The following is a 14553-nucleotide window of genomic DNA, read 5'->3' on the forward strand; positions in this document are numbered from 1 at the left end:
ACAAATCTGAAGAATTAAATGAACATCAGATCCACAAATTCCAAAGAGCTGTGATAAATACAAAAAACCTTCTATGACCACATTGTAATCAAATTCTCAAGTCAAAGACAAAGAGAAAATTTTGAAAGCATTCAGAGGAAATCAACTCATCACATAGAAGGGATCCTTTGTAAGACTATTAGTGATTTCTCAGCACAAAACTTGCAGGCCAGGAGAGAGTGGGATGATATATTTAAAATGCTGAAAGAAAAAAGAAAATACTTGTCAACCAAACATACTATACTCAGCAAAACTGTCCTTCAGAAAGGAAGGAGACATAAAGACTTTCCCAGAAACAAAAGCTGTAGGAGTTTATCACCACTAGACCTGCCTTAGAAAAAGTGCTAAAGAGCGTGCCTTAAATTGAAAGAGGATACTAACATCATAAAAACATATGAGAATATAAATCTCACTATAAAGGTAAGAATATAGTCAAATTCACAATACTTTAATACTGTATTAGTAGTACATAAATCACTTTTAACTCTAGTAAAAAGTTAAAAGACAATGACGTTAAAAACAGCTATAACTATAATAATTTGTTAATTAATAAACAATATATAAAATGTAAATTGTGCATCAATAAAATATAATGTGAGGGAAGAAGGTAAAGTGTAGAGTTTTTGTATGCAACTAGTTCAGATTTAATCTGATTAAAATAGACTGTTCTAATGATAAAATGTTTTATGTAAGTCTTGTGGTAACCAGAAAGAAAAAGTCTGTAGTAGATTCACACACACACACACACACACACACACACACACACACAGACAAAGATAAAGGGATCAAGGCATATCACTACAAAAAATCATCACATCATGAAGAAAGATAGGAAGATAGTACAATATGATGTTTGGATATATGTATAAATTGTGAAATAGTTAAATCAACTAACTTATCTACCTCATATACTTGTTATGTTTTGTCATTAAAACATTTAAGGTCTACTTTTAGCAATTTGTAAGTATAATATACATTATTATTAACAATAGTTACCATGCTGTACAATAGATCTCTGGAATTTATTCATCTTGTCTGACTGACATGTTGTAACTCTTTGATGTTTCCTGAAGCCAAGATTCCCCACACAGACTGTGATTGCACAATTGTAGAATTTGTGCATGGGATTTCTCTCAGATCTCTCAGTGTTTGTCTGCACTGTTTCCTTTGCTGCAGTGTCTTTTATCTTTAAATAAAGATCTTATTAAGTATGCTCTATGAATTTGTATGTTCCACAGAGAATAAGTGTGTTCTATGAAGTCTGGTGGTTCTTTCAAATATCTGAACTTGAGAAACCTTCGCAATGCCTCAAAGAAATACTTGATAACTTCCAAAAATAGAATTAACATAAGCAATATTCACTTACTACAGTGCGATAAACTAGTTGCTAAAAACCAATCCAACAAAGCACTGCAAGCTGGAAATGTAGCAACATACTGTTTAGTAACTGTTACATAAACAGAAAAATTTAAGACAAAAGTGAAGAACTTCTTAATAGCAAGTATAGGGAAACATAAAATATCAGAAATTGTAAAATATAGCCAAGGCATTTTTCAGAGAAAAATTCATAGTATTAAATATACATAAAAAGAAAAAAGAAACAACCAATACACCCAACTCAAAATAGTAGACAAAAAAACACAAAGAAATAAGAAAGAAGAAAAGGCATAGCAAAGTAGAAACTAAAATTTATAAAAAGTAAGAAACTAAATCATATTACCAGAGAAAGTCACCTTCACTAGGGGAAGACAGAAAGGCAATAAAAAATAAAGAGGAGACCAAAAAACAACCAGAAAATAAATAACAAAATGGCAGGAATAAGTCCTTATCAATAATAACATTGACTGTAAATGGACTAAACTCTCTGATCAAAAGACATATGCTGGCTGAATGGATGAAAATACAAGACTCATTGATCTGTTGCCTGCAGGAAACACTTCACGTACAAAGACACACATAGACTGAAAACGAAGAGATGAAAAAAGATATTCCATGCCAATGAACACCAAAAAAGAGCAGGAGTTGCTGTACTTATATAAGACAAAATACATTTCCAGATAAAAACTAGAAGAGGCAAAGGAGAAGTGGTATCATTATATCACTGTATAATGACAACAAGGTCAAGTCCACAAGAGGCTATAATAATTTTAAATATTTATACACCCAACACTGGAGCACTCAGATATATGAAGGAAATATTATTAGAGTTAAAGAGAGAGATAGACTTCAATACAATAATAACCACAGACTTTAACACCCCCCTTTCAGAACTGGACAGATCTTCCAGATAGAAAATCAACAAAGAAACATAAGGCTTAATCTGCACTACAGACCAATGAATCTAGTAAATATTAACTTCATCTAAGAGTTGGAGAATACACATTGATCTTCTCAGCACATGGATCATTCTCATCATATGTTAGGTCACAACACAAGTTGTAAAACATTTTATAAAAATGAAATAATAGCAAGCATCTCTGACCACAATGGAATAAAACTAGAAATCAGAAGAGGAAAGTTGGAAACTATACAAATACATGGAAATTAAACAATATGCTCCTGAATTGCACCTAAATGACCAGTGGGTCAATGAAGAAATTAAAAAGAAAATTGAAAAATATCTTGAGACAAATAGAATGGAAGCACAATATACCAAAACCTATGGGATATAGCAAAAGCAGTACTAAGACAGAATTTTACAACTCTAAGTGCCTACATTTAAAAAACCTTCAAATGAACACTCTAACAATTCATATTAAAGAATTAGAAAAACAAGAGCAAACCAAACCCAAAATTAGCAGAAGAAGAGAATTAATAAAGACCAGAGTAGAAATAAATGAAATTGAAATTAAAAAATACAAAAGATTCATGAAACAAAAAGTTGGTTTTTTGAAAAGTTAAACAAAATTGACAAGCCTTTAACCAGACTAAGAAAAAAGAGAGAAGATTCAAATAAATAAAATTGGAAATGAAAAAGGAGATAGTAGAACTGTTACTGCAGAAAATGAAAGGATAAGGGTCATCAGTGGCTAACAGGAGTAACCATATGCCAATAAATTGGAAACTCTAGAAGAAATGGACAAATTCCTAGATACATACAACAAACCAAATTGAATCAGAAGAAATCCAAAACCTGAACAGACCAATAATAAGTAATGAGATCAACGTAATAACACAAAGTCTCCCAGTAAAGTAAGGAATGAGATCCAACATTTTTACTACTGAATTATATCAAACATTTAAAGAACTAATACCAATTCTACTCAAACTATTCCAAAAAACAGAGGAGGAGGGAATACATCCAAACTCATTCTATGAGGCCAGTATTATCCTGATACCAAACCAGAGAAAGACATCAGAAAAACAAAACTACTGGCTCACATATCTGATGAATATTTATTTAAAAAAAAAATCAAGAAAATACTAACAAACTGAATTCAACAACACATTAAAATATCATTGATCATGATTGATATGGTTTGGCTGTGTCTCCACCTAAATCTTATCTTGAATTGTAGTTCCCATAATCACCATGTGTCGTGGGAGGTTCCCAGTGGGAGGTAATTGAATCATGGGGGCAGTTACCTCCATGCTGTTCTCATGATAGTGAGTGAGTTATCCTGAGGTCTGATGGTTTTATAAGGGGATTTTTCTCCACTTCAGTCTGCACTTCTCCTTGTTGCCACCACGTGAAGAAGGAGAAGAAGAACATGTTTGCTTCCCCTTATGCCATGATTGTAAGTTTCCTGAGGCCGATCAGCCCTGCGGAATTGTGAGTCAATTAAATCTCTTTCCTTTGTAAATTACCCAGTCTCAGGTATGTCTTTATTAGTAGCATGAGAACAAACTAACACAGTAAATTGGTACCAGGTAGTGAGGCATTGCTGTAAAGATACCCAAAAATGTGGAAGTGACTTTGGAATTGGGTAACAGGCAGAGGTTAGAACAGTTTAGAGGGCTCAGAAGAAGGCAGAAAAATGTGGGAAAGTTTGGAACTTCCTAGAGACTTAGAGGACTCAGAAGGCAGAAAAATGTGGGAAAGTTTGGAACTTCCTAGAGACTTTGAGGACTCAGAAGGCAGGAAGATGTGGGAAAGTCTGGAACTTCCTACAGACTTGTTAAATAGCTTTGATCAAAATGCTGATAGGGATATGGATAATAAAGTCCAGGCTGAGGTAGTCTCAGATGGAGATGAGGAATTTGTGGGAACTGGAGTAAAAGTCACTCTTGCTATGCAAAGAGACTGGCAGCATTTTGCCACTGCCCTAGAGATCTGTGGAACTTCAAAGTTCAGAGAGATGATTTAGGGCATCTGGCTGAAGAAATTCCTATGTGGCAAACCATTCAAGAGGAAGCAGAGCATAAAAGTTTGGAAAATTGTCAGCCTGATAATGTAATAAAAAAATTTCTGGGGAGAAATTCAATCTGGCTGCAGAAATTTGCATAAGTAATGAGAAACCAAAAGGTAATCTCCAAGACAAAGGGAAAAATGTCTCTAGGGCATGTCAGAACCCTTCATGGCAGCCCCTCCCATCACAGGCCCAGAGGCTTAGGAGGGAACAATAGTTTTCTGGGATGGGTCTAGGGACCCCTGCTGTGTACACTGCATCCCAGCTGCTCCATTTGTGACTAAAGGGGACAAGTTACAGCTCAGGCCATGGCTTCAGAGGGTTCAAGCTCTAAGCCTTGGTAGCTTCCACGTGGTGTTGGTCTGGCAGGTGCACAGAAGTCAAGAATTGAGGTTTGGGATCCTCTGCCTAGATATCAGAGAATCTATGGAAACATCTGATGTCCAGGCAGAGCTGTGTTGCAGGGGTGGAGCCCTCATGGGGAACCTCTGCTAGGGCAGTGCAGAGGGGAAATATGGGGTTGGAGCCACAACACAGAGTCCCTACCTGGGCACTGCCTAATGGAGCTGTGAGAAGGCCACCATCCTTCAGACTCCAGAATGGTAGATCTATTGACAGCTTGCACCATATGCCTGGAAAGTCACAGACACTCAACACCAGCCTGTGAAAGCTGCTGGGAGGGGGGCTGTACCCTGCAAAGCCACAGGGTCAGAGCTGCCTAAGGCCTTGGGAGCCAACCTCTTGCATCAGCGTGGCCTGGATGTGAGACATGGAGTCAAAGGAGATCGCTTTTGGAACTTTAAGGTTTAATGCCTGCCCTATTGGCTTTCAGACTTGCTTGAGTCCTGCAGCCACTGTGTTTTGGCCAATTTCTCCCAAATAATAGTGGTTTTGAGGAAACTCAAAGAAATTCAAGATAACAGAGAGAAGAAATTCAAAATTCTATTAGACATCTTTAACCAAGAGACAGAAATAATTTAAAAGAATCAATTAGAAGTTCTAGAGTTGAAAAATGCAATGGACATTCTACAGAATGCATCAGAGTCTCTTAATAGCAGAATTGATCAAACAGAAGAAAGAATAAGTAATCTTGAAGACAAGCTATTTGAAAATTCACGGTCAGAGGAGACAAAAGAAGAAAAGAATAAGAAAGAAGGATTTCTCCATTAATTCCTATACCTTCTTTAAAGTCAGAATAGGTATCTTAGTTACTGGCAGTTTTCAGGTTTTTTTCTCCCTTGGTGATGATATGTCATTCCATCAGTGAAAAAATATTTTTCTCCCAGGGGTAAGAAAGGTATCCTAGTAATACATTATCATCAATCATTAAACAGTAACAGTCTTGACACTTATCTTAAAACCACCCATCTCTTATAACCAGAAAGATTATCTTAGACTGTCCTTCACATTATACTTTACTTACTGCCTTGTGAGAATAAGAGTTGCTCACTGTGTTTATTTGCTGTCCTTCATATTCTCTATTGCACTATTGGTGTATAATGTGAAAAATAATTTCATTGAATATTATTTGAAGTATTACAAAAGGCAGCTTGCTTTTTAATCTATGCATCTTTGGATTTTTTGAAGAAGAAATTTAATTATTTGGTGTAAAAAGGAACTATTAAAAGAGTTGGAAACTCTGCACCTGTGTATTTATATTTTTTAGCAATAAAGCAGCATGGGCTGAGAATGCAAAAAAAAATAAAATAAAAAAATAAAGAATGAAGCATGCCTATAAGGTGTAGAAGACAACCTCAAAAGGGCAAATCTAAGAGTTATTGACCTTAAAGAGGAGGTAGAAAAAGAGACAGTGATAGAAAGTTTATTCAAATGGATAATATCAGAGAACTTCCTGAACATAGAGAGATTAATATTCAAATACAAGAAGGTGATAGAACAGTAAACAGATTTAACCCAAAATCCCAAAGGTCAAGGATAAAGCATGAATCTTAAAAGCAGTAAGAGAAAATACACAAATCACATACAATGGAGTTCTAATATGTCTGTATGCAGACTTTTTAGTGAAGAATTTGCAGACCAGGACAGAGTCCTGGAGCATGAAATATATAAAGCAAATGTTATTAGAGCTAAAGAGAAATATCTCAATAAAATCATAGCTGAATACTTCAACATCCCTCTTTCAGCATTGGACAGATCATCAAAACAGAAAATTAACAAAGAAACATCAGACTTTATCTGCACTATAGAACAAATGGATCTAACGGATATTTACAAAATATATCATCCAACAGGTGCAGAATGCACATTCTTCTCAGCACATGAATCATTCTCAAGGATACGTCCTATGGCAGGTCACAAAACAAGTCTTAAAACATTCAAAAAAGTTGAAATAATGCCAAACATCTTCTCTGAGCAAAAGGAATAAAACGAGAAATCAATAACGAGGAATTTTGAAAAGTATACAAACACATGGAAATTAAACAATATACTCCCAAATGACCAGTGGGTCAATGAAAAAATTGAGAAATTGAGAAATGTCTTGAAACAAATAATAGACAATATACCAAAACCTATGGAATACAGTGAAAGCAGTACTAAGAGGTGAACTTATAGCTGTAAGTGCCTACATCAAAAAAGAAAAAAAAACTTCAAATAAATGACCTAATGATGCATCTTAAAGAACTAGAAAAGCAAGAGCAAACCAAACTCAAAATTAGTAGATGAAAAGAAATAATGATCAGAGCAGAAATAAATGAATTTGAAATGATGGAAAACAATACAAGAGAGCAATGAAACCAAAAGTTGGTTTCTTTAAAAAGATAAACAAAATTGACAAACTTTTATCCAGACTAAGAAAAAAAGAGGGAAGACCCAAATAATTAAAACTAGAGATGAAATAGGAGACATTACAACTGATATCACAGAAATTCCAAGGATCATTAGTGGGTACTATGAGCAATTATATGCCAATAAACTGGAAAATCTAGAATAAATGAATGAATTCCCAAGCACATATAACCTGCAAAGATTCAAACATGAAGAAGTTAAAAACCTGAAGAGACCAGTAAAAAGTAACAAGACCAAAACAGTAATTAAAAGTCACTCAGTTAAAAAAAGCCCAGGACTTGATGGTTGCACTGCTGAGTTCCACCAAACATTTAAAGAACTAATGTCAATTCTACTCAAACTATTCTGAGAAATAGAAGAGAAGGGAATGGTTCCAAACATATTCTACGAAACCAATATTACCTGATACCAGAACCAGACACATCAAAAAAAGAAAACTGTGGGTTAATATCACTGATGAATATTGGTGCAAAATCCCAAACAAAATACCAGCAAACCTAAGTCAAGAATACATTAAAAAGATCATTCATCATGACCAAGTGGGATTTATACTAGGGATACAAGGATGCTTCAACATATGCAAATCAATCAATGTGATACACCATATCGACAGAATGAATGACAATATGATATTTTCAGCTGATGCTAAAAAGCATTTAATACAGTTCAACATCCCTTCATGTTCAAAGCCCTCACAAAACTGTGTATAGAATGAACATACCTCAACATAATAAAAACCATATATGACGGACCCACAGCTAATATCATAAAAAATGAAAAAAAAACCTGAAAATCTTTCCTCTTAGATCTAGAATGCCCATTTCACCTCTGTTATTCAACATAGTACTGGAATTTCTAGCTAGAGCAATCAGACAAGAGAGGAAAATAAAAGGCATCCAAATTGGAAAGGAAGAATTCAAATTGTCCTTGTCTGCAGATGATATGATCTTGTAGTAGGAAAAACCTAAAGACTCCACCAAAAAATAGAACTAATAAACACACTCAGTAAAGTTGCAGAATACAAAATCGACATTCAAAAATTAGTAACATTTATGTATGTCAATGGCAACCATTCTGGGAAAGGAATCAAGAAAGAAATCCAATTTATGATAGCCACAGAAAAAATTAAATACTTAGGTATGAACTTAACCAAAGAAATAAAATATCTCTACAACAAAAACTATAAAACACTGATGAAAGAAATTGAAGAAGACATTAAAAAATTTAATTACATTTCATGTTCATGGATTATAAGACTCAATAGTGTTAAAATGTCCATACTACCCAAAACATTCTACAGATTCAATGCAATTTTTATCAAAATCCCAATGACATTCTTTACCAAAATAGACAAACAATACTAAAATTTACATGGAATCAGAGAAGACCCAGAATATCCAAAGGTATTCTGAACAAAATGAACAAAACTGGAGGAATCACATTACCTGACTTCAAATTATAGTACAGAGATATAGTCACCAAAACAGCATGGTACTGACATAAAAACAGACACACAGACCTAGAACAGAATAGAACAGAATACATAGAACACACAGAACAGAATAGAGAATTCAGAAACAAATCCACACACATACAGCAAACTTATTTTTGACAAAGGTACCAAGAACATACACTGGGGAAAAGACAGACTCCTCAATAAATGGCACTGGGAAAACTGGATATCCATATGCAAAAGAATGAAACTTGACCACTACCTCTCACCATATAGACAAATCATATCAAAATGGATTAAAGACTTGAACCATTAAATGAATGTAAGGGAACTTTTAGGAAATTCTCCAGGACATTGTTGTGGTCAAAAATTTCTTTGGCAATACCATATAAGCACAGATAATCAAAGGAAAAATGGACAAATGGGATAACATCAATGTAAACTTCTGCATATCAAAGGAAACAATATTAGCACAGTGAAGAGACAACCCACAGAATGGGAGAAAATATTTCCAAACTACCCATCTGACAAGAGAATAATGACCGGGATATATAAAGAGCTCAAACAACTTTATAGGAAGAAATGTAATAACCCAGTCAAAAATGGGCGAAAGATTGGAATAGACATTTCTCAGAAGAAGACATGCAAATGGAAAACAGACATATGAAAGTGTTCTGAACATCATTGATCATCAGAGAAATGCAAATCAAAACTACAATGCGATACCTCATCCCAGTTAAAATGACTTATATCCAAAAGACAGGCAGTAACAAATGCTGGCATGGATGTGGAGAAAAGGGAACCCTCACACACTGTTGATGGGAATGTAAATTAGTACAACCACTATGGAGAACAGTTTGGAGGTTTCTCAAGAAACTAAAAATAGAGCCACCATATGATCCAGCAGTCTCACTGCTGGGTATATACGCAAAAGAGAGAAAATCAGCACATTGAAGAGGTATCTGCACTCTTTGTTGCAGCCCTCTTCCCAATAGCCAAAATTTGGAAGCAAGCTAACTTTCCATCAATAGATAAATGGATAGAGAACATGTGGTAAATATACACAAGTGAATACTATTCAGCCATAAAAGAAATGAGATCCAGTCATTTGCAACAATGACAACAATGGATGGACTGGAGGTCATTCTGTTAAGTGAAATAAGTCAGGCACAGAAAGACAAACATCACATGTTCTCACTTATTTGTAGGATCTAAAAATCAAAACAATTGAATTCATCATGAACATAGAGATTAGAAGGATGGTTACTAGAGGTTTGGAATGATAGTGGGGAGTTGGAGGGGAGGTCGTGACGGTTATTGGGTACAAAAAATTGAATGAATGATATTTAGTATTTGATAGCACAACAGGCAACTACAGTTAGTAATAATTGCGCATTTAAAAATAACTAAAAGAATATAATTGTTTGTAACACAAAGGATAAATGCTTGATGGGATGGATACCCCATTCTCCGTGATGTGATTATTGTGCTTTGCATGCCTTTGTGAGAATATCTCATGTACCCCATAAATATGTACACCAACTATGTACCTACTAAAATTAAAATTTTAAAAATTAAAACAATATTATGGTGAGTAAAAGAAGCCAGGTTTAAGTGAATAGTTTCTGTGTGATTTCATTTATAATAAGTTCCAGAACAGTCATAATTGTTTCATGAATATAGAAGTGCAATGCTAATTACCAATCCCAAGCAAGGACTCCCACTTCCTGGACAATAACAGGAATCCGCACTCTGCCCGTCACCAGAAACAGGAGTCCCACTATATCTTGGGCTACTATTTAGTTCCATCATGCTTTAGTTACCTATTTGTCTGAGTTCGATGAGACAGAACACGCCAACACACAACAAGTTATGTGAAGTCTGTTTATTACTTAAAGATGGGCAGCAAACAACAGACAAATCTCTTTGAGCCAGGCCCCCAAGTCTCAAGAAAGCTGTATAGGGTAGATGGTATTTTGACTATGTTTGCCTCCATTTGCTGAGGGATCCTGAAAGGCAGCTCACCCTAGATTATATGCCTCAGGTGTCATCTGACACATGGGGCAAAGCTTCAAAGGACCTCCTGCTTCTACAGGGAGAGTTTGTGTCGCAATGGGGAGGTGATAATGGAGGTGGGAGGTGATAGTAAAGGTGAATGGCAAAGGAGGAAAGGAAGAGAGAAGGTTTAGGAATGGGAGGGGAAGAAATGAGAGTTCTGATGCACCTTGAATGTACATCTCGATAGGAGTAGTAGCGGCTGTGTAAGAGCTCAGTGATTGTCACAGAGGCCAGGAAGTCCCTTGTTTGCTATCTCCTAATAACAGTGTAAGGATGTAGTTTGTAAATGCCAGGAAAATCACAATGACTGAGTTTGAAGTGGGCACTGCCTGCCGGTAGAAATAACTTGGTGTCCGTAGAGAAAAATCTTCAGTATCTGTCATCCATTTTCTTGCTATTTCTGCTTAATCATTCTCCTGACACATGGGAATTTTTGATAAAAATATTGTGAATTTTTAGCTGAAGGCTTTCCGGTGTACCTGAACTAGTTAAGCCAATTAAGGTTCTAGAATGTCCCTGCTTTAAATTTTACTGCACAGGAACTCTTGGGGCAGGTTTCTTGGAGTATGGCAATGCCAATATTCCCGATAACAGGAGAAATCCATTGTTCAGAACCACTATTCTCTGACTGAGGGAGAAGCCAAGCTGAAGACACCAGAAAGGATGACACTAGCTTAGTCTTCTTAGGTTAACGAGAGGGCAGGGGTATTGTCAGGACAGACACGAAAGGAAAGCAAGGGCTTCAGAGTGTGAAGGATGAGCAACACTGGGGACATTCCAAAGCGAGACCTCAGGAGGCCAAATATCTTAGAGTTGGAAGTTACAGTAATTGTGGTTGCAGCATGTATGAACATAAGTCCGATTCCCGATATCAAATGTCATGTCTCTGCAGAATTTCTGACACACCATGTATGATATCTGCAGAGTATTGCCTAAAATAGGAAAGAACCACAGAAAATAAGCATTTGATTTAAGCTCTCCAAGGTGTGTAAAACCCAGCTCTAGTTCTGTTGGTGAAAATTTAATCAGGCATCAGGGTAGGTTGAGGGATGACTTCCCAGCTTATACTCCCTAAAAGCACCCAGGCAGGGAGCTACAGAGGTCACTGGTTAGCTGCAGGGGTTGTTTGCCTGCAGTCCCTGAAAATCCTCAACTCTGTGTAGCTGCTTCATTTTTCTCTCTTGCTAGATTAGCAACTAGTGATTTAGTGTCTTCAAAGTCAAAATCAGTTTGGTCATTAACCAGCCCCTCTTCATCCTCTCCTTCCGCCACTCTTCTCAGCCTTTGGTAATCATCACTCTAGTCTCATCTCCATGACATTAACTTATTTTTTAGCTCCTATACATGAGTGAGAATATGTGATATTTGTCTTTCTGTGCCTGGCTTATTTCATTTAATATTATGACCTCGAGGCTTACCTGTGTTTCTGCAAGGGACAGAATTTCATTTATTTTTATGGTTGAATAATATTCTATTGTGTGTATATACCATATTTTCTTTATTGTATGTTTCAAAATAGCTAGAGGAGAACATATGGAATGTTCTCAATACAAAGAAATGATAAATGTTTGAGTTGATTAATATCCCTATTACCATGATTTGATCATTACACATTGAAGGCTTGTATAAAAATATCACATGTACTCATACATATGAACAATTGTTATGTGTCAATTACCAAAAAAAAATCTGGTTGGTCAGTTTTCTTGGAAATATAGAATCCCAACTTCTCCCTCCTGTCTCATTGACCGAAATCATCTTCTGTCTGTATGCACAGGGACCTGTGCTACCATCTGTGCTCAGGGGCAGTCTGCATTGGTTCTTCTCTTGAGATGTGAAATTGCTGAAGCACTATCCTAAGGATTCTAAGAATCTTACAACACCTTCCTTGACCCTCTAACTTACCCTGGTAGATCTTTAAGAGCATGCATGCCTCGTCCTTCTGAGCAGTACAGGCACCAAAGCCTCTTCTGCAGCGGTCTGTCCGTGTGCGAAGGTGGCATGTTATGCACCGAAGTGATGTCACTGCTGCAGAGAACACAGAGATGGTGTGAGACCAGGCAAAAGTGGGGACTTGGAATGGAGCTGGAAATATTCGATGGAGGTGGAGAATGAATAGTGGAGAGGGCGGGCAGATGAAGAGCTCCTGGTTGGGGTATTTAGGCAGTAAACAGTTGGAGCTCTTATGAACTCCTCATTTCAGAGTTTTAATAAAAAGAAAATGTCACCATATGAATAAAAGGATTCTGATCCCAGCTTTAGCCCTTTTAACCTGGATAACTTTAAGCAAAAAGTTCGCCCTCACGTCACTGATTTCTCCAGCTTAAAAATGGTGCTATGAGTGCTAGCCTGGCCTACTAGAGATATGAGTGTGATAAGGAGGGTGAGGGCTTTAAAATATTTCACCCAAGCTATTGTTACTATTACTGGATTTCTAACATTTGCCATTGTTTTGTGTTGTATATTGCTGCTTGGATATTGTTAGGTGATATATTCTGTTATTTTGAGCTTCAATCTGAATCTACGTAAAGGCATCATCAATAGTAGTACCATAAGTGACACTTTTATGAAGTTCTGTGGGGTGAGCTATTCAAAATACAGGTTTAATTTTTAAAAATATTCCTGGTCCACCTGAATGAGAAAGGAAAGTAGCAATGATTGAGCATCCCATTTGGGCCATGTTCACTCAAGTTGCATCTGATTTAATCCTCACAAAAGCCTTGTAAGCAGGCACCATTGTCCCCATTTCTTGAATGAGCAACCAAAGATACAGAGAGTTTGAGACTGTGACCACAAACCATGAAAAAAAATCTGTCTGATCCCAGAGCATTCAGTACTTCCTCTCATAGAATTACTTGTTGTAACATAAAGTCTCTGAAAAGGATATCAAAAGCCATTGTTCAGTCCTAAAATAAACTGAAAATTATTCATTATAGACTGACATCTCCCTCAACAAATGGGATATAGGTTTACAAATAAAAAGGATGCCCTAAGGAAAATCTTGCCAGGGCTTGGGACTATGGGGAATGGTAGGGACCGAGGGAGAAAGTGGGTTAAAAGGGCAGGACAGAGGCCTGCCCACCTGGAGGAGAATGGCAGGAGGTTGAAAAGGATGGAAGACTTGGCAGGGAAGGCAAAGGAGCTTTCTGGAGGCCGGCTTCCCCTGGCTCATAAAAGTGGCCAAAGCTCAGCCCTGCATGGACGCATACTACACCTGTAGTTTCCCTGGAGCTCCCTAGATCCTGTCTCTCAAGTATACCCCTCAAGTCCAGGACTCACCCACAATGAGGCAGCACAGGGGGAAGACGAACAAGAAGTGTTTGTTCATCCTGACCCGGAAATCTCTTGTGCAGGAAAAAGACGCTAGGGGCTGCAAGCACAGGTCTTTAGGCTCCAGAGAGGAAACCTTCTTCATCATAGGCTAGTGATTATTCATGCCTGGGGAGAGCCAGTCACACAAGGTTTCCTCTTGGAGCTCCAGTTCATTGGCTGCCCTCCTCACGGCAGAGAATAAAGAAAATTAATAAATGTTGAGGTTTGCATGGAGCTAACCTTTTAAAAAACATATGGTTTTGATATTATTATTGTTATCCCAATTTCACAGAGGAGGAAACAGGTTTGTTGAGGTTCCAGAAGCTTATCCCTGGTCACATAGCCAGTGACTGATAGTGCTGGTACTCGAAGTATGACTTCCTAATTCTAGAGTCCACACGTTTCACCGCCGTGATTCAGTGCCTCCCTGAGATTTATTCGTGCATTCAACAAATGTTTGTTGAGAAATTGTATATGCCAGCACAGTTACACGAGTGACACCAAGCAATGAATAAGGCAGACAAGCTCACCTGG

General features: G+C 36.9%; 1 protein-coding gene across 1 annotated transcript; it reads right to left on the minus strand.

The window, feature by feature from the left end:
• Positions 1-10519: 10519 nt before the first annotated feature.
• Positions 10520-14070, minus strand: PATE3 (prostate and testis expressed 3). Its single transcript, XM_010352997.2, has 3 exons — positions 13987-14070; positions 12613-12735; positions 10520-11639 (listed from the first exon to the last, which is right to left on the minus strand). Exons 1-3 carry the CDS (start codon positions 14033-14035, stop codon positions 11515-11517), a joined length of 297 nt encoding a protein of 98 aa, XP_010351299.1. The 5' UTR covers positions 14036-14070; the 3' UTR covers positions 10520-11514.
• Between the last annotated feature and the right edge of the window lie 483 nt (positions 14071-14553).

Source organism: Rhinopithecus roxellana, chromosome 15 (genome assembly GCF_007565055.1).
Source record: "Rhinopithecus roxellana isolate Shanxi Qingling chromosome 15, ASM756505v1, whole genome shotgun sequence".
Taxonomy (NCBI): domain Eukaryota; kingdom Metazoa; phylum Chordata; class Mammalia; order Primates; family Cercopithecidae; genus Rhinopithecus; species Rhinopithecus roxellana.

Bases quoted from the DNA above. Each gene is read 5' to 3' on its own strand.
- PATE3 (XM_010352997.2), bottom strand. From the start codon at position 14,035: ATGAACAAACACTTCTTGTTCGTCTTCCCCCTGTGCTGCCTCATTGTG. The intron at 12,736-13,986 runs GTGAGTCCTGGA...TGTTCTCTGCAG, and splicing joins CCTGTGCTGCCTCATTGTGG to CAGTGACATCACTTCGGTGC. The intron at 11,640-12,612 runs GTAAGTTAGAGG...TTCCTATTTTAG, and splicing joins GCTCTTAAAGATCTACCAGG to GCAATACTCTGCAGATATCA.